We start from the raw sequence: 25,089 nt of genomic DNA on the forward strand, positions 1-25,089 counted from the left end.
TCGCGCTAAGGAAGAACGCCGTATGAGCATTCGAAACTTGCCAAATTTCCTTCAGTAAAATGTTCATTTTTGAGGAAAGTTATGAACATTTTTTCTTGAAATTTTCAGGAGCTTTAGGTGAAATTGCTAACAACATAATCTGAAAAATTGGAAGAAAAACATTCATACATTTACTAGGAAATTCGTGTGTCATCAAAGGAAATATGGGATCGCCTGAAGGTTCATACGGCGTTTTTCCATAGCACGCATCGCATCGCTGGCAGTATAGGATCTATGGTTTGTAACCATTGTGTTACACTGCACCGTCCCGAGTCTATCACAAGGGGACTTTAAAGCAGGAGTAGAAAAGCAGAAAAGCAGGAAACTTTAGGTGAAATTGCAAACAACATAATCTGAAAAATTGGGAGAAAAATATATAAGTTTACCAGGAAATTCGTGTTTTATAAATGAAAATTTGGCAACGCCTGAAGGTTCATACGGTGTTTCTCCTTTGCACGGCAGAATTTGCCATGGAAGAGCTGAAATTCCTTAACTCCGCGATTTTTGGTCATTGAAGGTCTATATTTTACGGAATGCACAATGGTTTGGTCATTTTCGATCTATCTCGGGGTCTACCACTGACACGATCCGAAAAAAATGGCGCAAAACCACCTAAACGCGAATTGTTCTCGATTTTCCCGAATAACATGTGGCAACGCTGAGCCACAGCGGGAGATAAATACATAAATAGATAAAACATGCATAAAATCCCTACTAATGTGGCCACTGCGTGTGAAAAATAAAGGTTTCTGAACTTGCGGAATGTTCTTGACGAGGAACAGCCTCCGAATTCTGAAATACTAGGTTTTCCGTGAATTCAGGCAATAAAATATGGCAGCACCGGCTTTTTTGGGGGGCTTTGAATCCAAAGTAGTTTTTTGAGGAAGGTTTTGACCACCCACGTCATTTATTGTCAAAAAATTAAACTCTGGCGTAAGATGAGTCGCTTTTTTAAGCCATTTTAAATAATGATGAAAAACAGGAAAATTCTAAAAAGTTTTTTTTAACTATGCGCGCAAAGTTTGACATCAACGAAAATTGGCCAAAGTGACTCTCTTACATCCCTTATGAACATACTTGAAGGAATTTTTTGGCCTCCGAAGGGATCGGTATGAAACAGCGCTTTGAATGCCGAACAACCCGCATTTTTCGCCAAAATTGGCCTTCAGACCCATGTTTAGGCCAGTGATAGACCCCGAAATAGATCGAAAATGACCAGACCATTATGCATTCCGTAAAATATAGACCTTCAATGACCAAAAAATCGCGGAGTTGAGGAATTTCAGGGTGGGCCCAAAAAAGGCCCTTAACGATATCCCTCCTTTGTAAAACTAACTAAATGTAACTGGATCTGTTGGAACAGGACATGGAGTATGTTCGTGGATTGTGTGAAGAGGTACACGGATAAGTGTTTCACCGACCAACGACGACAGGAGTTCAACAGGGCCGTTGAGCTACCGGTCGATTCCGTCCATCAGATGTGCACTGACTCCGACTACCAACAAGGTAACCAGTAACCGCATCCCTGGGATGTCAGCCTCCCCAAGACAACAGAAACGATACATTTTTTCGATTCACTTTAAATGAACTCAATTACTCTGTTGAAACACTGAAATTCCCTCTGCTTGGAAAATATGAGGGTTGTTCAAGTGCCGTAAATGCGCAGAAATTTATGCCATTCCTAACAAAACAGCAGTAAGGTACGTTATTCCTCAAGAGAGCTGTCGTTACTGTTGTCTCGTGCAAAATGGTATACCCTTTTCTGCCGAAGTTTTACCTTTGAAATTTGATGATCTTTGTTGAAAAAAGGATGAAGTAAGTATACCGGAGGCTACACATACGGGTTTTTGTATAATCTTGCATAATCTTTTATAATATCTTGATATGGTAGTTATTTTTAATAGACGTTAATTGCGCTTTCTAAAGAAAAGAACAATTAACGTCTATTAAAAATAACCTTTGAACATCGCATCGTGATACAAACATATGATTTTATTTATTAATGGATTTATTTATTTTGTAATTTGTACAAAATGAGCTTTTGACCGAAACTATATGGCACCCGTCATGGTATGGTACGTGATTACATGATCACATGGTACATGATATGGTACAATGTATGGTACATAAAAAATGTACATACTTATGGTATGCCGTCCAAGGTGCTGGAAGGAATAGTGATAATTGAAATTCGCTTATAAGCTCCTGGAGCTCATAGAACGCCTTGCCGCACGGTGGATTGAGTCAATGAGGTCGGACAAAATTTGGAAACTTTAAAAGCTTACAAATCCGTTTATACAAACTGTTGAGGTTCTGAAGGTGTTTCCATCGGTTTCCTCGTTGAATTTTCTTCTATGGGCACCCCTTGAAATTTAAAATGTGGCGGTATAAACATCAAAATTTGCAGTTTTTCTCAAAAATTTCATGTTCGACCTCTGTAATTGACTCGGTCCACTGTGCTCCGATTAAGAAAACACGCAACCCCTTGAAGAAAAACGTGAAGAAGGCAGTGAAATTTTGCACTGAATCAAAGCGAAATCCTTAATTCGTCCATTCTGAGTAGATCAGTTGATTTTTAAATTAGGAAACGCAATTTGGCCTTAACTGCAAGATATGAGGGATGAACCCGTCTATTTTCAACCAAATATGCTTTAACTTAATGTTACTTGAAGGGGAGTAAGAACTCTAACTCAAATGTAGCCACGATAAAAAAAATTACTCATCTTAGGCAATGAATTGCATAAGTTCAATAATCTTTATAACAGTTTTTGTGAAAGTTGCAACGTAAGCTGAAATCTGTCAAAACTTGAAGACCAGAATTAAATGCTTATCATTGCCAACAATATTACTCACTCAAACTGTCATTGTGTTTCATCGTTACCCCTTACAGGATTTTTGTGCGTATTTTCCTCCAAAATGCTAACTTAGCCTTCTTTTGCAGAGTATTTAAAGCACGCAAAGTGTATGAAAGCCACGCTGACAGAGGACTCCCATTGCGGCAGGCATTACAGGCATCTCGTTAACCAAGTTTCAGGTGAAGCCGCCAGACCCAGCTTATGTTGGTAAGCAAATTCATTGCCCTATTTTTCAGACAAAATGCAGTTTCCTCTTGCTGTATCCACGAGATAAGAAGTATTAAAACAATAACTTCATTGTAATACACATTACTGAGCAAAAGGGTGGACTGCAATGCAGCTTTTCATTTTTACAGGAAAGTTTCGTTCTTAAAGTAATTGCTGCGTGGAACCACGAATCGAAATGAAAAATAAAATATAATTATTTCTCAGAGTTACGTACAAATAAAGTTTTAATGTTTCACACAAATTATCAGTTGTATAAAATCAATGTTCAAAGGGAGGCCTCTTTAAGCCCCACACTTGTCATTATGAGTCATTCTTGAATACAATTTTAAATTTGTTTTTCTTACTTTGCAGCTCTCATCACAGGTTTCGTGAGTGCGTAATGGACCAGACGCGTCGCACGTGCGATCCTGATGCAGCACCTTATGCCAAACAAATCTTAGATAAAGCAATGAGTTTCCTTCGAGAGCAGTGCTCTACTTACATGTGAGTTGCACACTCAAATTTAACAGCTAATTTGATTTATATATGATTGAATTTGGAAGCTCGGTCAAAATTTATGCAAACCTGAGTTCGTTCCGAAAAAAAAATATCACAGTTAACTCGATTTTCCTTCAACACGCTCTCAATAAACAGCTGGATTTAATCTCGGAACTGACTCAAACGCGTATGTTTGTGAAACTGCATTTGCATCTTTTACTTTTGAAGGCGCTGAGGGATGGGATAGGTGATGGTTCTTAACTGTTTCTTGTCACAACTCACAACATACTAGGACTAGATGACTAGGTGGGTCAAACTCAGCAGGTAGCTCACGATCACATGTGTTTGTTCGTGCACCTTTATTAGTATCCTTCATGATTGAAGGCGCTTTCGGCTGAGTATTAATTAGGATGAATTCAAACATAATTAACATAGTTTAAACGTTGCCTAATTTTCTCCCAATATTTGGATAATAGAAATTTGCGTAAAATTCTATCTTCAAAATTATTAAGTGTGTTCTTTACAGTCTTCGAAATTTGTTTTTGAAAGAAAAACAACTAGCGGAGCTTTGGGAAAATGAAATGCAGATAGGCTACTTCTCGTCAAATCCTACCATATACACGTGCAGTTGAGCATTTGACGTTGCAAACTAGGATTCAATCCTTTTGCAAATTGGCTTATTTCCGGATAAAATACAGGAATCTACACTAAAACGTAGGTTTACAAAGGTAAATGGCAAAATTACCAGAACCAGGACGTTTCGGACCAATCATATGCCAATTATCAACTGTAAAAAAAGCTAAAAAACGAAAAATTAAACAAGAAAACTTTTAAACTTTCAGCTTTTGTTTCAATGGAGAATGATCATGTAGTAATTGTTCCGAAACGTCCTGTTTACATTAAATTCGCCATTTAGCCTTGTATACTAATGTTTCAGTGTGTTTTTCTTGTATTTTATTGTTAAATTAGGTCTTTTTTATCGGGTCTCTCTTATCAATCACTACCGGATGTATCTTTTTCGTTCATGACCCCGTAGTAATTGGAATATTTTTCACCGCTGAGTGCACAAATCATACCTTTCGTGATGTTGCAGACCGAATCGGATAGACTGTCCTGGAGCGGACTTCTACAAGCAGCCACCCTCAATTATCCAGGCGGAGCAAAGGTGGCCCCCGGCGGTGCGACCCACTCCCGGGCCGGGCCCCCTCCCCATGGGGGGCATCAACATGGCCGGCATGGGGTCTCAGTGGCAACCCCCACCCCCATTGACCCCCGCCGACGGCAGGGGTAAGTCAGTCTCCCATCATTCTTCCCTTCTCCTAGCATACATTTTGACCTTCTTCTTTCTCCTCGCGGATATTTTCTATCTGTAGTTTGCAATCATCCCAAGGAGCATATCAAAATTATAATTTGTATGTTAAATTCTGCGTTTGGAGCATCTTTACCGGCCGCTGCGCTGCGTCAAGTTAAGCGTCACCGCCTAGAAAATTTTAAAATTTGAAAACAGCTCGTCCTCAGAGCGGTACTACTAAATATATTATAGAAATCGTCTCTGTAGATATGTAGATTTGACTTCGTAAAAAATATGCACTGGAGGCGTAAGACAGAGTATTGTGATTATTTTGTAAATTCCGCATGGGTCAAGGTTTTTTGGGTGAAGGGAGATCTCAAGATTGGCGATACTTAATGATCGTGAGGAGTCCGGTAAAATGTGCCTTACGATGGGAACCCAACATTGTTCAGTACAGTGCAAAAATCCAGTCTAGGGTCAAAAATAACAATTTTCAGTTGTTGATTCTTGATACATATTATTAATGATGCTGTAATGGCTTGAAATTAATCATTTCTAAAGCTGGCAAAAGTGCCGGCAACCCTTAACGGCATTTTCCTCAAACTATTCATTTTTAGTGTTCAAACTCTGAAATGTTCCTAAAGGGTCAATTTTTTGGAATTTTTGGGTACTTCTTGGGCCGAATATTGGGAATTGACCTCCGTGCTCTGAGCTATGTACAATCGTTCTTTTTTCCACCTTAAGACACATTTTTTCCGGCTTTATCATAATGTTCAGCCTGATTTTTCCAAATATGTTTAATGTCTAGGCGTGCCTTTTCTCTCTATTTTTAAGAGACGTAGATCCTTTGAGAGGAACTATGTGATGCTTCTATATGAGAAATGACACCACTTTCTGATAAATTTTGTCAGGCAAAAAAAAGGCTCCCAAGTCACAAGTAAGGGAGACCTGCATGAATCGTCATTTTGTACTTAAAGGCCTTTAATTATTTTCAGTTTAATTGAAAGAATATTTAAATATGTTAGAATTCACTTTTAATGGCGCACAATCCTCCCTTACGTCCTTCATTCCCTTTCATGTAACATATAAAAGTGAGAACTCTTACTACATCGTACAATTGAAATCCAGGTAATGCGAACATGTTGCGCAAAACCTTTAAAAAAAGAAGAGTCTTAAAGCATCAATTCAAATAATTTTTTTGCCACTTTTATTGTGCGTTGTTTGATTGGATGCTATTTGTGGATATTCTCGTGAAATTGTATAAAGAAAAAGAATGTAATAAAACTACTCGTGGACTTTTTTTGTGTGTAAAAATGTAAAAATACTTGTAAATACCGGAGTATAAGGGTCTAATAGGCTGTTGTTGTCGACCTGGTTTGATGTAAAATTGTTGGATGATACTCAAAAATTTATTTTAATGATTGTCGCACACAAAAAATTTTGATAAAAAAGTGTGCAACGGATTCAAGAAGGAGCAACACGAGTTTGGCCTTGAGTCCCATCCCCATACCTGAAAACACGTAAATGTAAAAACCTACCTTCATACCCACTCCATGATTAAGGATCATACATTTTTTTCGTGCACAAGTCCTCCAAAATCTTTTTCTCTTTTCTCTTTTCTCTTTTCTCTTTTACACAAATTACGAAAAATTAGGTAACATACCTATTGTTTCCACACTAACTCCGCGGGTTTTTACCCCCAACACTATGGAGATAATGTGTAATAAAAGAGTTATTTTGAGAAGGTATAATTAATGACGATGTTTAGAAATCACGATTTTTCAATTTAAAAAAACCAATCGATCCATGATAAAATCATAAGAAGTATTCTGATCCTAAAAAATATGTTTCTCAATGCCTCCACGGGGAAGTGAGATCTACAGAAATCATATTTACGGTGAGTCATGAAGATCAGAGGTACTTACTGTTGTATATTTTCTGTTGTTCCATATCTGTGACCATGTGTCGTCCACCACGAAATAAGTTGTGTCCGTTCGACTGCTCTGAAATTAATTACCGTTCGTCTGTTGAACATGAGAACAAATTTAAATGTTGGGAAAGAAGGAATGTCGTTTACTTTTTTACATCTTTTTTAAAGAAAAATCATTTTCTTTTCCCGTAATTTCCTTCTGTTTGTAGGTATGTTTAAAATCCGATAAGTATTATCACGTAGATCCCCCTCCTCACTGTATTGGTTCACTCTCTATGATTCATTTATTTTGGAACCGTTTATTTTCACGATGCACCCTTCAAAAGTACCACATTAATATATCCCTGTCACTTCCCAATTGACCTCAATCAAAGGGAAATAAATCTTACCACGTATCTTTCCACGCCGTTATTTCATTACATATCGTTACTGCAATACCTCTTCGTTGTTTGCGAGTATGTAGTGCAATTCCACATTTCCAATGAAAGGAAAAACATCAAAGGTGCCGGATGTTATTACGAGTACACAACCAAAATCCATGATACTTATGCATGTGTTTTCTCAAAATTTTCCCTCAATACCAGTTTCTTTTTTTTCTCTCTTTTTTTTAAAAAAAAAAAATCGAGGTATCATCGCATATGCATCTTGAAATTAACGAGCCCTTTTCTCTCCCGTCATTCTGAAAAATAGTTACGTCGCTGTAAAGTTGCATGTTTCATGATGTTTAATTTTTTGGCACGATTTTCCTCAAATCGTCAATCTCAATGAATGTCAGCTTGGTTAATTTTTTTAGTTCAATTTGAATCCTGAAAAATATCAACTCCCCATGGCGAAGCCTAACCGAATTCCAACGCAATCTGATTTAGTGCAATATTAAATCTGAAAATTTCTTGCGATTAAAAAAAAGAGACACAAAGAGACTTATTTTAACCAAAATGTGTTCCCTTTTGCTGATACAGTCCAAGTTTAATGTAATCGATCGAAGAATAATGCTTTATGAAAATAATGGAATATTGTTCAATGTCAATTTTTAAAACAGTAACTGAGTGAATTACGTGAATAGTTTTTATTCTGCTATTTCACCTGGAAATAATCCACCCTGAAATGCATGGAACTCTTAATAAATTGCATAACGACGGTGAAACTACCAAACCACGTATCTCGGTTTGCAACGTCGCAGACTTCCTGCCATACTTTATTTTTTAAATGAAAAACTACTTAACGTCCAGTCTTGAAAATTTCTGTGATTTTTCCGCTTCGTGCAGAGAAAATTCTGTGAAAATTTCAAGGAATGATATTGATTTGGTCTACTTCAAAAAAATAAAATGTGAGCGTAAATTTTTAAACACCGCAAACGAGATACGTGGTTTGGTAGTTTCACCGTCGATAAGTTTGTAGCTGCCCGAGAACCAATGAATAGCTCTCCAAACCCGAATCCACTTGACGCCTGAGGGCATGCGCTTCTTTTTTCGTTCTCTTTTTTATTGTCACTGTTGAATGCCATAAAAAGCTGCCGACGGTCAGAATAATTAAGGGCAAAATTAAAAATAACCCGATCTTAAACCTACTAACTTGTCAAATGCTTGTCAAGTCAGGCAAAAGGACCTCAGAGACGGGAACTCGAAATCAATTTTTGGGTCAAAATGATCGATTTTCAGTCTTCGATTCCAAACGATTTCTAGCATTCTTAACGACATTGATTCAAAATTTCAAGCCTGTTTTTTCATTATGAAGGATCTTATGATCTTTCTACATACACTTCTTTAACAGCTATCACTGAAAAAAAGTGTGCTTGGCTCAAGCATGCTGATTCTTGAATTTGCCGCCAGGAATTTTTTTTTTTATCTTGATTTAAGCTGAATTTTTCTTGATACCAGAAAGATAATGCTTGGTTTAAGCAAAAAATTAGTTAATATTCAGCAGCAAAATTCTAACAGTTCCGGAAACCTTTACGTGTACTCCTCTTGCATTTGTATTTTAACGTCTTCGAAGTGTAAGATGTTCTCGACACAGTTTTCAGACGGTCTCGGAATAGTTTTTTAACAGTCTTTTCTAACTTAATCTGATTTTAGCCAGCCATAACTGTCATCATGAACAAAGAAATATAACTAACGAATAAACACTATTGAGTTAAAAATATTGATATATTGTCGTCCTTCAAATCTGCCATTTTAGAACCCCTGCTTAGAACAAGATTTGCATGGTCGTTTTTGAATGATAATTTAGCCCCAATACGCGGTTTCAGCACTTTGGAAAAATGTCAGTTCAAAGGCGTCCACGGCTAGAATTCTGCGGTACTCAGCAAAAATGCTGTATTTGCCAAATTTCCTTCAACAAATTACTGGCGTTCAGGAAAACTTGTGAATATTTTTTCTCCGATTTTTCAGAGAATTTTGTTCGTAATTTTATCTAAAAAGTCCGAAAATTTCAATGAGAAAGATGCATAATATTCTTCAAAAATACATGTTTTATTCGGGGAAATTTGGCAACTCTAAAATGTTCATGCGGTGTTTTTCCTTAGCACGTCAGAATTGTACATGCAGTCAGCAGAGGAACGCAACGTATAGATCAGGTCGCACCTTGCATCACCTTGATTCAACTATTCGCGCTCCGGTGTTGTCCACGTTGCATATAATCAAAATTGAAGGCGCTCTGGCTTTCTACGCCCGCTCAGCAGTGCGAAATGCTTCTAGGTTTATAGGACATTTCGTCAACGATTTTTTGTCCGCGCACCTGTTTTTTCCAGTAGTTTACGTAAACGCGTTTTTTCGAAAGGGGAGTTTTGGTCCACTTACCACATAAGACCCAAAGTTAATTATTCCACATGTAAATACAAACGACAATTGCTTACGACGTTTTTGAATGAAAATGTTTAATGTCTTGGAAGAATGAGGGTTTGCTTGTTTTTTTTTTTGTTTTTTTTTTTTTTTTGTTTGTTTGCTCCAACGGAGAAAAATATATAATTGAGATTTTTGGTAAAAATGAGGAAGCGTCATTTCCATGAGAGAAAATTGACAAAAACTCTCTACACCTCTTTGGTGCAACAGGACTTAATTATCTTTCAAGAAAATCCCACATTTTTATACCTGAACTGGAAAACCAGTTGATTTTCCTCAGCTAAAGGATCTCATATTTTTCCTGTGCATGATAATTTCGCATCGGTTTGCCGCAGTGCTTCGAACTATTATTTCGCCACAGAGGTGTTGCACAGTATCATATGAGATCGAAGGCACCCCAACGTATCATGATTGATGGCATATTTCAAAAGCACGAAGTTCCTTCGCAAATTAAATCGAGTGACGACAACAAAAAGAGAGCGGTAGTCGAAAAACTTACTGTCCTAGTATCTGTATTTAATAACGTTTAGTATGATTTTTAACTTCATTAGAGGAACAAGTGACCTAATTTAAGGAGAAATATCCTCAAATTTACCGCCGAGAAGATTTCCTTATGAGTTAATAAAGAAAATAATGTTTTCTAAAAAAAGAAACGATGCCTTTATAAAAAGGAAAGTCACTTACATCAAGCAGAAACCCGCTTTTGTTCACCCATTTTATTCTTGATTCAAAATAAAATCTTCTTGACGGCATACTCAAGAAAGTTCCTTCATCTCTCTTATCTCGACTTATTTTGCAAGGAAAGTTCCGTGCTCTTAAAGGATGCCTGTCATTCTTATTGTTGGTATGTTGGAGTGCCTTCAATTTCGTATAGTACTGTACAACACCTCTATTGTGAAATAGTGAAGCGCCGTGGCGCGTGGCACGCTGCGACGCGGCCAGCTAGCCAGCCAGCAGGGAACGCGCATTGGCGCCTTCAAACCTAAGGGATACCTCAAGCATTGCGCAATGCGTGAAGTATCTGCTTAGGTTTGTAGGCGCCAGTGCGCGTTTCGTGCTGACAGCACGTCGCATCACTCCGCTTTATGCTAGGGCCTATTATTTAAACTCGCGGAGTCAGCGTTTTTTAACTCATGATTTTTATAAGTTTGCACACTCTGCATGGATTACTTTAATTTAAATTGATAAAAAAAATATATTTATGAAAGGAAAATTTAATGTCTGTTTTCTAAATTTTAAGGTGTTTCCTTGTCGTATTTAATGATTTTCAAAGCACATTAATTTTTTCTTTTATATTTTGTGCTTTTACTGTGCTGCAGCGTGGTGTGAGCGCAACCAAACGCTCAAAATACGACGTACTTGACTCTGAAAGATCGATGTACAAATGGGCTAAAACCGAAGATTGCGTGCTTCGCGGTTTTTTCCCTCTTTTATTCATTTGTGCATAGTTTCTTTCGACACAACTACTGCTCATTGACTTTAATATCGATGCCATCGCTTGGAGAGGTTTTACAAATATTTGCCACGTTTTAAAAATGTAAATGTTTTTAAAATAAAGTAATATTTTCATTTAAAAAAAAATATTTATAAGGTTTATATTTCATCGAAAACTTCAAGGATGGAAATAAAACCAAATATTCACCCATGACAATTTAAAAAGATTGATCAAAAGAAGGAAATAACATTTCATTTAAAAAATGAGTTACCGCAACAACTCTTCCGTCTCTCTCGATTTTCTCATTTCATCATTGTCAATTTAATTTTACATACGGAATAAAATATGACACTTGGGCCAAGTCACTGTTGCTTATTTCACGCGTGGACGTAAACTACTAGACAAAACAGGTGTGCGGACAAAAAATCGTTGACGGAATGCCCTGAAACCGCTCCTAGCGAACCTTTCATTACCTGCTGGCAAAATTGTTGCCTCGATGAGAAATAAAGGAGCAAAGAGGAAGGGCATCTACAAGCCGCATTCAGTGCACTAAAAGTTGTCTAGGGAATGGGCCTTCTCTGTTAAGATGTTGGCAACTTTAAAATGCAGTTACGTTATTTTGTTTAGGAGACGTCGACATTCTATTTTGTTCTGTGAGTGATGGGCAACCACGAGCAATGCCAATCACATATCGACGGTGAAACTACCAAACCACGTATCTCGGTTTGCGACGTCGCAGACTTCCTGTCATACTTTATTTTTTAAATGAAAAACTACTTAACATCCAGCTTTGAAAATTTCTGTGATTTTTCCTCTTTGTGCGGAGAAAATTCTGTGAAAATTTCAAGGAATGATATTGATTTGGTCTACTCTAAAAAAATAAAATGTGAGCGTAGATTTTTAAACACCGCAAACGAGATACGTGGTTTGGTAGTTTCACCGTCGATATGTGGATATATTTATGCTAAAAGGAACTATGTGCAAGTGGAAAGATGGGGTGCACTCGTGGAAGCTGCATAAGAAAAAATGTAAAAGTGGAAATAGTTCTTTTGAGAAAGAAGTGTCGTTGATCGTCGTTTCTCTCGTCGTTTCTCTCGTCGTTGCCTCTGACGTCACTGGCGCTTTATATTTCCCATTCCTTCGTATGGCCCGACCACTAACGATCACACCCCATCTTTCCACTTGCACATAGTTCCATTTAGCATAAATACGTCCATGCCAAGGTTGATATTACATATTTATCAAATTATTAGGAGAAAATTGCTTCCTGCGGCACGACGAATCATCAAACACTAACCTGACTTTCCGTTTTTTCAGCAGGCTCAACCAATCTTCGCGTAGAGTGGCCGAGCAGCGTGCAAGCGACGTCGTGGGCCCCGAGCGCCCGCCCCGGGCCCGGGGGGCCGTTCGCGACGACGCCGCCCCCGCGAGCGCCGACGGATGACGTCAACGGCGTGACGCGCTCGAGTTTCGGGCGGGGGATGTCCTGGTCCACGCCGCAGACGACGCCGCCCACGGAGCAGCCCTCCTGGCGGGTCTCCTCCAGCTTCTCCACCGAGCAGCCCTGGTACCCCGAGGTCAACCAGGACGTCCTCTCCAACACCATCGACGAGCCCAACCAGCAGGGGCTCGCCCACCAGAACGCTGGCTCCTCCCTCGGCTCCGCCCCCGCCGGAGTCCTCCTCCGGGCCCTTTCCATGGGACTCCTCATTTGTAGGTTAGGTTTCCTGTGAGGAATTGTCTGGATCCATGGAGGAAGTCGAAAAACACCAGAATAAACCACCAGCGGACCGATTATTGAAATTTAAACCAGCCCGGTAAGACATCGAATTGCGATATATTGCATGGTTAAGATAGGGCTATGTCTTGTCGTGTCGGGCTGACATAGTTTCAATAATCGGGCTGCTGGCAAGATTAGCAGTATCCATATACAGAGAGTATTGTACCAATTGGACCGCGTTTAGCGGAAAGGAACCAAGCCGCATCAGATATTGCCAAATTTAAAAGTTCTCTCCAGTTGATCACTGGGAGAACAACTGGGCAATTAATTTTTTTTTTTTTTTTTTTTTTTTTTTTTTTTTTTTTACGAAAGAGCTTTATGCGGAAGTATGTATAAAGCCGCTTTTACAGCGCTCTCTGGCGCTCTGCGACACCTAATCGCCAAAGTCTTCTATCCTCTCAAAGCCCTTCAGGGAGTTGGTAAACCCTCATTTCTTCTTACACTCCCTGTCGCCACCCTTTCACTGAGCGGTTATGCGGATTCTTTTGAAAATTTAGAGGAATTTGCCACATACTAAACAGAAAATTCACTGAAATTTGCACACAAATCCGCAAAACTGTTTTTATGTAAAAATAAATTAGAAAAATTAAATTATCAATAGCTGATGCGGCTTGGTTCCTTCCTGATCAACGCGATCCAATTTCAAAACTTTTACCACACCAAAAACGCATTTCTTGTTGATTGGTCAGTGATTTTTAGGCTTTCATCGTAGCCACTGTCCTCGTGGGTTTCGATCAATGTAAACAAGCAAGGTTCACCTAGTTAGTGGCTGCATGTTTGTGCTAGACACTAAGACCAAGCCCTAAGTCCAAAAAAGGCAAACCTCATAACCAAGGAACAATTATAAACAGACAAGATGGTGAATAAATTCTAGACGTAATATGAGTTTCCAATTTTCCAACCTCTAAAATAAGTCCTAAACAACCATGATTTCATTTATTGGGAAAGTAGACTATCAGGAGAAATTTCGCAGCATGAAAAGCAGGATGGCTTATTGCTGGTAAAGTTGTCTCTCTTAATAGCTAATCGTGTTTGTTCTGATTACTAAAGTAAGATAGGATAAAACACAACAAAAAATTCCATCGCCCTAAATTGAGGTGCCTACCCATGTTTTTCGACTTTCGTCCCTTTGAGTTGAGTAACGAATTTTGAAGCCAGTATTTGGCAGATCAAAATTGACTAATTCCCTATCCAATAAAGGAGGCCAATGAATGATACTGATTGGTGAGAGTTACCAGCCATGAGTGTCAAAAATCATGATTTATTTCGTTTATTTTATTTGGCAAGAGAATTATTGTGAATAATCCTAAACCTAATGACTTCCACGTAACCACTGTAAGAAGTAATTTCTTGTTACCCTCTCGTTAGGTAAATAATTAAACTTAAAAAAAACTGAGAGTTTCTCGACGAAATTTCCAGGCTTTTCACTAGCGACAGAAGTGTGAATTCTCATCATTGATGATCCTTCAGTTTTTTCGTAGTTTGTCCGTGTGTCAAGAATCATTTATTCCCATTTTTTTTTTCATTTTTCTCGATTTTTGTTCTTTGGTAGCTTTTCTCAAAAAATTTAAAACTTTCTTTAAATGCGCTGATCATTTAAACGTAAGTTTTATACTAATTACTGTATGACGCATATTTTGTCCATTCTGTGAATACCAGAGAATTTGCAGGTAAATTCATTCAGTTGCCGTCAAAAGTGTTTCCCATAAAACTGATTTACTGAACTTGACCCACCAATACATAAGAGACATTGTCAGAAGTTTTTTCTTATATATTTTGTAAATGTATTCCTTTGTAAATCACCAAGTATCAAAATACATCTTATTTATGTTTTTAACTGTTTCCATGTTCATCTTTCATTTTTCTCCCATCCCGACCTGCCTGGGTGTGGAATCCGCTTGAGTAGCCATGCCGATGAGCGGGCTGAAGGAATTTCATTTATCCTTCAATTACTCGCTTATGCAACCAAGCCCTACACCAAAGTTCGAATTGTTGCTTGGAGGAAGGATGTTCATTCACTCTTCACACAAGACAGCCTCGGTGGGCCTCGCTTCGACCTTGATTATTTGGACGTAATTCTATCAAACGGAACTATGTGCATTCAAACATGAGCTTTGAAACCCATAAGAATATATGCACAACAGGGCTCACGTCACGATGCATATCGTTCCGTTTGATAGAAATACGTCCTTTTTTGGCCTCCTTTGGCGCCTTCCTTCAAATTATTGAGAGCAGACCCCGAATCTGTCTAACTTTCTCACTGATTTTTAGAGGGATAAGTCGTCGCCTACCTGACACAAGAGCGTAACTACACTCTGCAATGAACCGTGTCTTCCATATAATGCAATGCTTTTCCGGGCTCATCTCAATGTGTGGTTACGCTCTTGTGTCAGCCAAACGACGAAGTGGGGTCCTCTGGACTCAAGAACCTAGAAAAGTTAGGGATGTAAACACTTTCGTAAATGCTCAGGCAAAAATGGAAATTTCATTTAAAACATAAAATATAAAAAAAAAATTTATTGTTTTTTCCTTGCTTGATTTATCTTCGAATTGTGAGTTCTTTGGCCGTCTTAGCGAATAGCTTAATAATTCGTAATTTTAAGATAGTATTGTGAGACCTTTCACTAAGGGATATTATATGCGTGGCCGAGGATTCTTTTTCAAAGTTCGCACTGGAAGGGAAATAGTTGGAAATTTTAGGATTTACTAAACTGCCGGCTTCGAAATGTGTCAGTCATGTACGTGTGCAAAGCATTTTTTTTGGTGTGCTGGATCAAAACATAAAAATTTTTTCTTCACTCCTTTGAAGAGCTCTGAAGACTCCCCACCCCACCCCCCGCCCCTTACCTTACCTTTGTGGATGAGACCCGCGCGGCCTATACCGTAAATGTGCTTGTTTAACAATATTTCTGAAAGAGCAAAAGGAGGACTACTTACCTTTAAGTAAAATGTATATGCGATGAAAAAAACCCTATTTTAATACTTTTTCAGAAGACCTTCCTCGAAGTTTTTGCTGTAAATCAATGAGAATGCATAAGTATAAACAGAATTAAAGGCTCTCAAAGTGTAACGAGAGTCAAGCAACGGGTCTCATAAGGTGGTAACTCTCATTACGAGGGTCGTCCAGAAAGTAAGTTTACCTGTTCAATATCTCCTAAACTAAGGTAGGTAAAGAAAATCCGTGGAAAGCGTTAAAAAGTCACTACTCTCAGCTCTCTAACGAGCTATAGATTTTTAAATTTGATTTAATAGAACTCTAGAAAAGTAACGCTTTCTACAGATTTTCTTTACCTGCCTTAGTTTAAGAGATATTGAACAGGTAAACTTACTTTCTGGACAATTCATCCGTGTTTATCTCAAATTCACAAATTGTAGCTCTCTAAGTGAAGTGATCTGAAAAGGTCATTTTTGTAAAATTTTGAGAGTATTTGTGTCAAAATGATGGAAAAATAACCCCTCTAAGCTGTGGCATTGATCCTGAAAGTACGCAAGTTGTCTCTTTTTTTCTCTTAATTTAAGTTTCTTTTATTTTGCTGCGATCCATCTAATTTGAACATTATCATATCATTTAAAGGTACTTGACATTCAGGATAAGGTCTCTGCTCTGCATTCCTTCATTCAAACTCAAACGAGGGAGGTTCGCATATTCAAAGCTTCGAAGATGATACGCAGCGTCTGTCAAACGAGCGTGGAAGAAATCAAAGAGGAAAGCTGAATAATTGGTGATCAATTAGTGGTATGCAGCCGTCTGAGTCCCACCTCACCACCTCACTGCCGGTGCTTTTACATTCGGGACAAAGGTCAAGAGGTTAACATCCAGTCCGAAATTTCCTACTTGCGCCGCACTGCTATGCCGGGCGCTGAGGCATATATTGCCAAGTAGCCTCACATCAGTCCTATGAAAATAATTGCAGTTTAAAAGACCGGGGAAAAAATTAACATGACAGATAGTTGACAGGAGCGCCTTTGTAAAAAGTCCGAGTTTTTTCTACTCGCTCATCCTATTGAATCTTTTCCAAGGGGAAAAACACAAAATGCGGACAAATTAAAAAATTTAAAAAAATTCCAAAGACAATAAATGTAGGTTCACTGTCGAAATTGATCGAACGCAAAATGGATCAAGCCCTTGCTCATTCAGAATGCTTCATTTTATGAGTTCATTTCCAAACCTTTAATTGCGCCCAGCGGTTCACGCGTAAACTTTTAAATAGAAACGACCATGGGGATGGGGCACACCTTTTAAAATTCAAACCTTTTTTGCTTGTCCATTAAAAAACTGTATTTGCTTCTTTTTTATGAACAAAACAGTGCGACACAAGTCTAAAGTAAAACTAAATACATTCATGTTTGACTGCTCAAAGTGTCGTTTACTGCTTCAGTACACATATTTGACTTAACTTTTTGTTGATTTTGTCAAATCTGAGTCATCAGCTTAGGCATATCTTCAAATCTTCACTCGAGAGTGCTAATAATAAATTTTATGGTTGATTTTCTTCGAGCTTGTAGTAAAAAAGTCTTAAAATTTTTTGTTGAAAGAATACTGATATATATTTCACCAAGTGGTTGTTACATAATCAGGGCAGAGAGACCTCTTGTTCTGTTTAGCGTCTTCTCTTCGTGCAAGAGCATTATTTTTATGAGGTAGGTACTGCCGTGCTTTAATTTTCATTTCGTTAAGAGTTTTTATGCATTTATTAACTTTATATTCCCACGTGCATATGGTGTTATGGGTGAATTTTTTGTCCGACTGGCGTACAGTGGATCGAGTCAATACGAGAGGCCGGACATGAAATTTTCGACTAAAAGTGCAAATTTTGATTCGTCACATTTTAAATATTAAGGGGTGCTTCAAGAAGAAAATTTCACGAGAAAACTAATGAAACCACTTTTAGAACCTCAAAGTTTTGTATAAACGGAGTTATAAGCTTTTAAAGTTTCCAAATTCTGTCCGACTTCTCCCATTGACTCGATCCACCGTGTGGCGTCCAGGTAACGAGCATGCGAGCGAGGTACGAGCGTATCGCCATAGTTATAATAATTTTTTGTTGACGACGTATATATGGCGAAAATATGTAGAAGGCCCGAATAAACATTTTTGGGCTTTATGACAGAGGCCAATTCTTAGGTCCGAAGGCTAAAATCCAAGGAAATTCTTGTTTCCCCAGTTTTTAGGCTCAGCATGAAATCTGGCGTGGAACATTGTAAAAACGCGAATTTCAACGGATTTTTACCCTTCGACCAAAGTTTTGGCTTTCGTTTCGAGGCATACAATGTAAGCATCACCGAAACACAATTCTGGGAACTTTGCGTCGTCAGCCACAAAATCTCGACATGTCTCGGGATTCCAGGAGTAGGCCGATTTGGGAACTATCGGTGCCCCTCCCACGGCAACGCCAGAGGAGACTTAAGACGTTTTTCTTCAGCATGGCAAAAACTTATCGAGTCCGCACTAAATTAGTTCACGCACTTTTAGACTGCGACAGAAGATCCCCGATTCTTCATTTGACTCACGTAACTTACACGGTAGGTTTGATATTAGCCTACAATAAAGTTGTAAATGATGACAAATAAATTGAAATCTCCATTTACTGTACATGTAAAAGTGACGTCAGACGATCTCCTGTCGCAGTCTAGAAATTCGTATGTCTACTTATTTGGACCGCGTTTAGCAGGAAGGAACCAAGCCACATCAGCTATTGCCAACACTGAAAAAATGTGAAGTTGATTCAACATTCTATATGTAAAAAAGTGTGCGAGAACTTAGAAAATGCTGAATTACCTGCTAGGCACAGCAGTTACTTTAGTAATGCCAAGATGTAAAAGAAACTGCTCTGGCGGGTAATTTAGCAGTTTATAAGTTCTCGCACACTCTTTTTACTTCCAGAATGTTAAATCAACTTCACTTTATTTCGGTGAAATTTAACTGGAAAATTTGATTTTTTGCAAAACACGTTTGTGCGGATTCCTTGGAAAATTTTACGGAATTTGCTTCGTACTATAAAGAAAATTCACTGAAATTTGCGACAAAATCAGCATAGCCGTTTTCATATAAAAAATTAAATCGCCCAATTATTAAAGAGCCTTGTTAAAAATGGGCCTAAATTCGCCCCTTTTTAGGCCCTCGATTTTGCAAACGGGAATTGTGCCAAATTGTTGCATATGATGCCCTAAGTCTCTGGTAAAAATTTCAGCTTGAGTTGAAAAGTGGTTTCGGAGATACGGGGGGGGGGGGGGTGAAGTGGGGGAGTTGAGCGGCTGGCGTGCGCTATTTCCGCGGCTGTTCCTCGCCAAATCTTCGTTTTGATGTCACCCGTTACATGTTTTTCTATGTAATTTTTTGCGTACATTCCATTTCTGGCCTTAAAAATTACTTACAACCACTTTTCAAGGCGCTAGGGGGTGAAAATAGAGGTTGAACGGCCAGCGGCGCGCTCTTTCCTTGGCTGTTCCTCGCCAAATCTTCGTTTTGATGTCACCCATCACATGTTTTCCTATGTAACTTTTCGCGTACTTTCCGTTTCTGACCTTAAAAATTACTTACAACCAGTTTTTAAGGCGCTAGGGGGTGAAAGTGGGGGTTGAGCGGTTGGCGGCGCGCTCTTTCCGCGGTTGTTCCTCGCCAAATCTTCGTTTCGATGTCATCCATTACATGATTTCCCATGTAATTTTTCGCGTACTTTCCATTTTTGGCATTAAAAATTACTTAAAACCACTTTTCAAGGGGCTACGGATTTTTTTCGCAGTTTTTTTTTATTTTTTTAGTTCTTTTAATTTATTTCGTATTATTTCCTGAGATCTATTCGTGCCGTATATTTTCACGTTTTCTCAGTGTACCTCACACGTCGTACGAGAATATACGCATGATTTCATCCGTACATAAATGTTTACACGCCTAAATGATATGCATAGACGAGCGTTCGTAGAGGGGAGATGGTAGAATAATGGCAGAATCATCAAGTAAAGCTTTCAAGCTTTCATGAGGGGGGGGGAAGGCACATTTTTAAATCGATAACTTGCCGTAGCTCTTAATTTTTCATACTTCCCTTGACTTAATAAGGGTGACAATTGGTCTTTCAGCGTGAACGTGTAAATGTATCTGTGGTCATAATATCCTTAAATACGGCGTGTAGGTTGGTAATGGCTGCTTTTAAATAAATAAGTAACGAAGTAAAGGACAGATTTTCTATTAATCAGATTAGTGTACTGCCCGGGGCATATCTCAGATTTTTCCCCATATTTGCCATGTCATTTTGGCGTGCAAACATCTTGTACGGATGAAATCATGCGTATATTCTCGTACGACGTGTGAGGTACACTGAGAAAACGTGAAAATATACGGCACGAATAGATCTCAGGAAATAATACAAAATAAATTAAAAGAACTAAAAAAATAAAAAAAAACTGCGAAAAAAACCCGTAGCCCCTTGAAAAGTGGTTTTAAGTAATTTTTAATGCCAGAAATGGAAAGTACGCGAAAAATTACATGGGAAATCATGTAATGGATGACATCGAAACGAAGATTTGGCGAGGAACAACCGCGGAAAGAGCGCGCCGCCAACCGCTCAACCCCCACTTTCACCCCCTAGCGCCTTAAAAACTGGTTGTAAGTAATTTTTAAGGTCAGAAACGGAAAGTACGCGAAAAGTTACATGGGAAAACATGTGATGGGTGACACCAAAACGAAGATTTGGCGAGGAACAGCCAAGGAAAGAGCGCGCCGCTGGCCGTTCAACCTCTATTTGCACCCCCTAGCGCCTTGAAAAGTGGTTGTAAGTAATTTTCAAGGCCAGAAATGGAATGTACGCAAAAAATTACATAGAAAAACATGTAACGGGTGACATCGAAACGAAGATTTGGCGAGGAACAGCCGGGGAATAGCGCACGCCAGCCGCTCAACTCCCCCACTTCACCCCCCCCCCCCCTCCCGTATCTCCGAAACCACTTTTCAACTCAAGCTGAAATTTTTACCAGAGACTTAGGGCATCATATGCAACAATTTGGCACAATTCCCGTTTGCAAAATCGAGGGCCTAAAAAGGGGCGAATTTCGGCCCATTTTTAACAAGGCTCTTTGGCAATAGCTAATGTGGCTTGGTTTCTTTCTGCTTACCGTGATCTATTTGGCGTGGGCTTTGACATTGGGAAAGCATTGAATTGTGGATAAATTCGGCAACATGAGCCGCTCGGCGCAATGCCCAATTGGAGCAGTGGCTGTCGCGTCGGCTGGCTGGCGCTTGCCGGTGCCGGCTACTGGCGCAGCATTTCCACAGCGGCGTTCGCGGTTTCCTGCGGAACCAGTTTCGGCGAACGCCTGATCCGCTGCGATCGATCCGTCGCTTTCCCGGCACTTCCGTTTCGGGAAATCCGGCAACGCGGGAAAATCGGCGCTGCATCCGGCCCCGGCCCCGTGGAATCACGCTTTTTGCCGGCGCCGCGGGAAACTCGGCAAATTCCGCGCCACCATCGCACATGTGCAGTCCGTCCAAATCCGCCTGCCGATGTTTGTTTTTTCCCCGGTGATGGTGAGTGAGTTTGTGTCGCATTTCTAGTTCCGGGCTTTACAGCCCCTGGATGTATACGTAAGGAGTCAAGTGGGCCGTTCTCACAACTTTTTCACTCATTTGTTCAATTTCTTATGGGCCGCGTGCAGTAGAAAGTAAACCAAGCCGGCCAATTCAATATTCTACATGAAAATGGTGTTGTACGGATTTTTGTGCAAATGTCAGTGAATTTTCTGCATAGTACGAGGCAAAGTCATTAAAATTTTCAAAATAATCCGCACAAACGTTCTCTTGTAAAATATTAAATTGCCCAGGTAAATTTGATAATAGCTGATGTGGATTGGTTCCTTTTTGCTAAACGCGGTCCTGATAACCCAAGTTGCATTCTATACAGTGACAGATCCAGAGGGGCAATATGGCATGGCCCCCTTCGGGCCGGAAAGGGAAAAAGAAAGAAAATAAATAGAAGGAAGGGTGGAAGGGAAGAGGGGTAAGGGGAAAAGGAGAAGGGGAGGGCGTGGAGGGAAAGGAGGAGAGAAAAAGTGTCCTTAAAAATTTACGGAAATGATTTTAAGACAGAACTATACATATAACTAAATGAGTTTGCCAAATTAAAGGTCATACTCAACACCGCAGAAATAAATAGTTCATGCACCAAAATAAAATTACGCTAATAGAGTTATTTTTTGTCAAGTTTCAACGTTCAAATAATGCACGATTCGTTTGCTAGAACTTCTTAAAATTTAATCTAGGTGGGGGTATTTTTCTTAAAATTTTCGGGGCTGCTAAATTTTCTGCTTAGTGCGAAGCGAATTCCTTAAAAATTTCGAAGGAATCCGCCGAACGTTCTCTCATAAAAAATTAAATCGTCCAGTTAAATTTGGCAACAGCTGATATGGCTTAGCTCCTTTCCACTAAACGCGGTCCCATTCTCCTGCGAATGTGGCAAGTAGCACTCGTCTTCGGAACAGATTCCGAGGCGAACTTTGGAGATATACTCTTGCATCAAAATGTTTTTGTCGAAAAGTACAAACTGCACTTTCGCGCCGGCAAATTGAAGACAGTAGGACGGACCTAGGTCAGCTGAAATTTTTAGGAGGTGATTTTACTTTAAAAACATGCTTGAAAGCATCCTGAACTCAGTTTTTTTGAATGTGCCTTTTGGTTCCCTTTTGATAAGGGAGAGATTAAGTTACGCCAAGGAGATGCATAAATTACAGTTTTATTTACCCAGATGCATTTCGGCCCATAGGGCCATCTTCGGTGGTATTCATAAGGATCACAGCCTGCAAAATATTGGCCGACAGACTACTGAGCCGAAATGCATCTGATGGGTAAATAAAACTGTAATTTATGCATCTACTTGGCGTAACTTAATCTCTCCCTTATCAAGTTTAATAGATGCAATATGCGCCCGGTTCCCTTTTATTAAGCATCATCTAAGTACCTATGTAATTTTCACGAACACCGATAAAAAATTTCTAACAACACAGCCATTCATGCAACTCAGGTTCAATGCCTGCGCGCTGCACGAATGTAACTGTTGTTGCAGGCTTGTTTTATTGAAGGCGTTTCTTGGGCTTGGTGCCTTTGTTACTTACTGTAAGCTCAATATTCCTCCACTGCCTTCAGTGCTCGCTTGCTTGCTTGCCATGCATTTTTCACAAAGATTCTGTCTGGGAATGCATTTTTGTTATGGTCGGAGGATTTGAAAAGTGTATCGGTTTAATTAAAAGTCAGCAATTCTGAAAAAACGGGCGAGCGAGCAGGGAACAAATCAAGACAGCACGTTGCAAATTTTCCCTTTAAAACATTCCGCAAAGATTAGTGACAAGACAGCAAGTCCAGAAATCTATTTTTATACCAGACATTACGTATAAATTCAATTCTACATTAGTAAATGGTAATACACGTATGACTTCATATGCCTTCCACTTAATCAGTGGGAAGTGAATGCTATAATAATAATACAGCGCCCAGAAGTTCAATTCCACGTTAAATGCATGAGTTGTTCTTATCGTGAAATTACGAAGAAGACATATCTGATGTAGCTGGCGTGCTTGACATGGTATCAAAATTTGAAACATTTTAATTGCTTTAATTCTGAATCTCTTGAGCTTAAAAAATTTGCATGCAGTTACTTTTTCCGAGGTACGTGTCCTTCAAAAATCAAAACTAATCCTCGTGAATCTAAACAGCTTATGCTTGAGATAAAATTACTAAATTTTGAGGGGTGAAAATCACGAAATTATATTCAGAATTTTATAAAAAAAACCAAAATCAGTCACAAAATCAAGCGGTTTTCATCAAAGGATTTCTTAAAACTACAGCAAATCGGAATGCGAACATATCATTTAAGACAAATCTTTGTTATGGAATGAATTATTTTAAGATACATCTCTGATGAATTTTTTTGAGTTCTGACGTTTTTTGGGTTTTTCTTGAACAATCCTAAAAGCAAAATATAATTAATATATGAGTTTATATCAAGAGAGTAATATCAGAGTTTTCAGGTTAGTATATCTACAACATCGAGTGTATGGCAATTAATGACTATAAACTAGTTGATAAATAATATCTATAATTGAAATTACCTCAGCTCCGCAATACTTTATGATCGAGTTTTTGATTTTTTGACCGATTTGATCAAACAATATTGAGAAAAGTATTCACTTCCTTTAGATCCAATTTCCTGATAAAACCGCCCAATGGTGTTATCCTAGAGGCAAAGTTCGGACGGAACTAAATTTAAAAATCGTCTATGCTGACGACATCTAGGCTGAGTTTACAAGTAGACAGCTTGTTATCCAGGGCAAGATGGGTAGAATGAGGAATACGGGGCCTCGGTAGTTAACCTCTTAACCTTCCTCTGTGGTCCTCAGACAGAGACAACTTCAGATAATGAAACACCGGAAATTATGTGCTGGAGCAATATGCTTGTTGACATCGTCCGTGAAATTCGATAGTAAACCAATCAGTATGAAGAAGAAAAAAACATAAATCATGAAGTTGGCACATAGTGAATAGGCATTTAATATTCAGTGGTTGCTGGCCAAAAAATATGCACTTGTAACTGTTAAAGTGCTCACCATTTTAAAAAAAAACAAAAAACAAAAAAGCGTACATTTCAGATCCCTCTCAAAGATAGCGTAGTGTGCTAGGCAAATAAATGTCATATATTTTCTGAGCTTGCAATTTTTTTTTCTGGAATATCAGCAATTTTTGCGTTGAAAAAAATTGCGAATGAATCTTTCCATTTGACGAGAAAATTCCTAGAATTACTGCGTAACAGATTTTCTAAGACACCAGATTGTGTCTGTGTCAAAGAAATGCGTTTCTCAAAACCGATTGTGCACTGTAGGCGAGGTAGAATGCAGTCAATTTAACGAGTGCATAGTGCATAAACACCATTTCATTGAGCGGCTTCTTCTCCATTTCCAATATGTTTGTAACACGGGTTTTTTTTTTTATTTTTTATTTATTTTTTTTTTATTTTTTTCATAACATTTAGGGATAAGCTTTTTTACGCAATCTACTGAACGGTGCTACCAACCTTGAACACATAAAATGTGTGATTTGCCACTTCTATTCTGTGAAGGAGTGATTTATATCGAAAAAAAAAAAATCTGAATGCTTCCTCTCTCCTTTCCCCCCCCCCCTCTCTCCCCCTCACTCTCTTCCCCTCCGCACACCTCCTCTCTCCCCTCCCCCTACTTC

At 38.9% G+C, this 25,089-nt stretch overlaps 2 protein-coding genes across 4 annotated transcripts in view; both read left to right on the forward strand.

Annotated features, from left to right (window-relative positions):
- LOC109033975 (uncharacterized) overlaps positions 1 to 14,709 on the forward strand; it is a 56,091-nt gene extending 41,382 nt beyond the window's left edge. For 2 of the 3 annotated variants that reach the window (XM_019046864.2, XM_019046863.2), the window contains exons 4-8: positions 1,403 to 1,545; positions 2,981 to 3,101; positions 3,474 to 3,605; positions 4,693 to 4,886; positions 12,410 to 14,709. In XM_019046864.2, the coding sequence (XP_018902409.2) occupies positions 1,403 to 1,545; positions 2,981 to 3,101; positions 3,474 to 3,605; positions 4,693 to 4,886; positions 12,410 to 12,825 (1,006 nt within the window). In that variant the 3' untranslated portion in view covers positions 12,826 to 14,709. The remainder of the gene's footprint in view (positions 1 to 1,402; positions 1,546 to 2,980; positions 3,102 to 3,473; positions 3,606 to 4,692; positions 4,887 to 12,409) is intronic. The other variant, XM_019046865.2, reaches the window with a different exon arrangement.
- Positions 14,710 to 21,327: 6,618 nt separating this feature from the next.
- LOC109033929 (scavenger receptor class B member 1) overlaps positions 21,328 to 25,089 on the forward strand; it is a 61,230-nt gene continuing 57,468 nt past the window's right edge. Inside the window, exon 1 of the mRNA XM_019046786.2 lies at positions 21,328 to 21,462. The gene's annotated coding sequence lies outside the window, so the exon portion shown is untranslated. The remainder of the gene's footprint in view (positions 21,463 to 25,089) is intronic.

This window comes from Bemisia tabaci, chromosome 3, assembly GCF_918797505.1.
Source record: "Bemisia tabaci chromosome 3, PGI_BMITA_v3".
NCBI lineage: Eukaryota > Metazoa > Arthropoda > Insecta > Hemiptera > Aleyrodidae > Bemisia > Bemisia tabaci.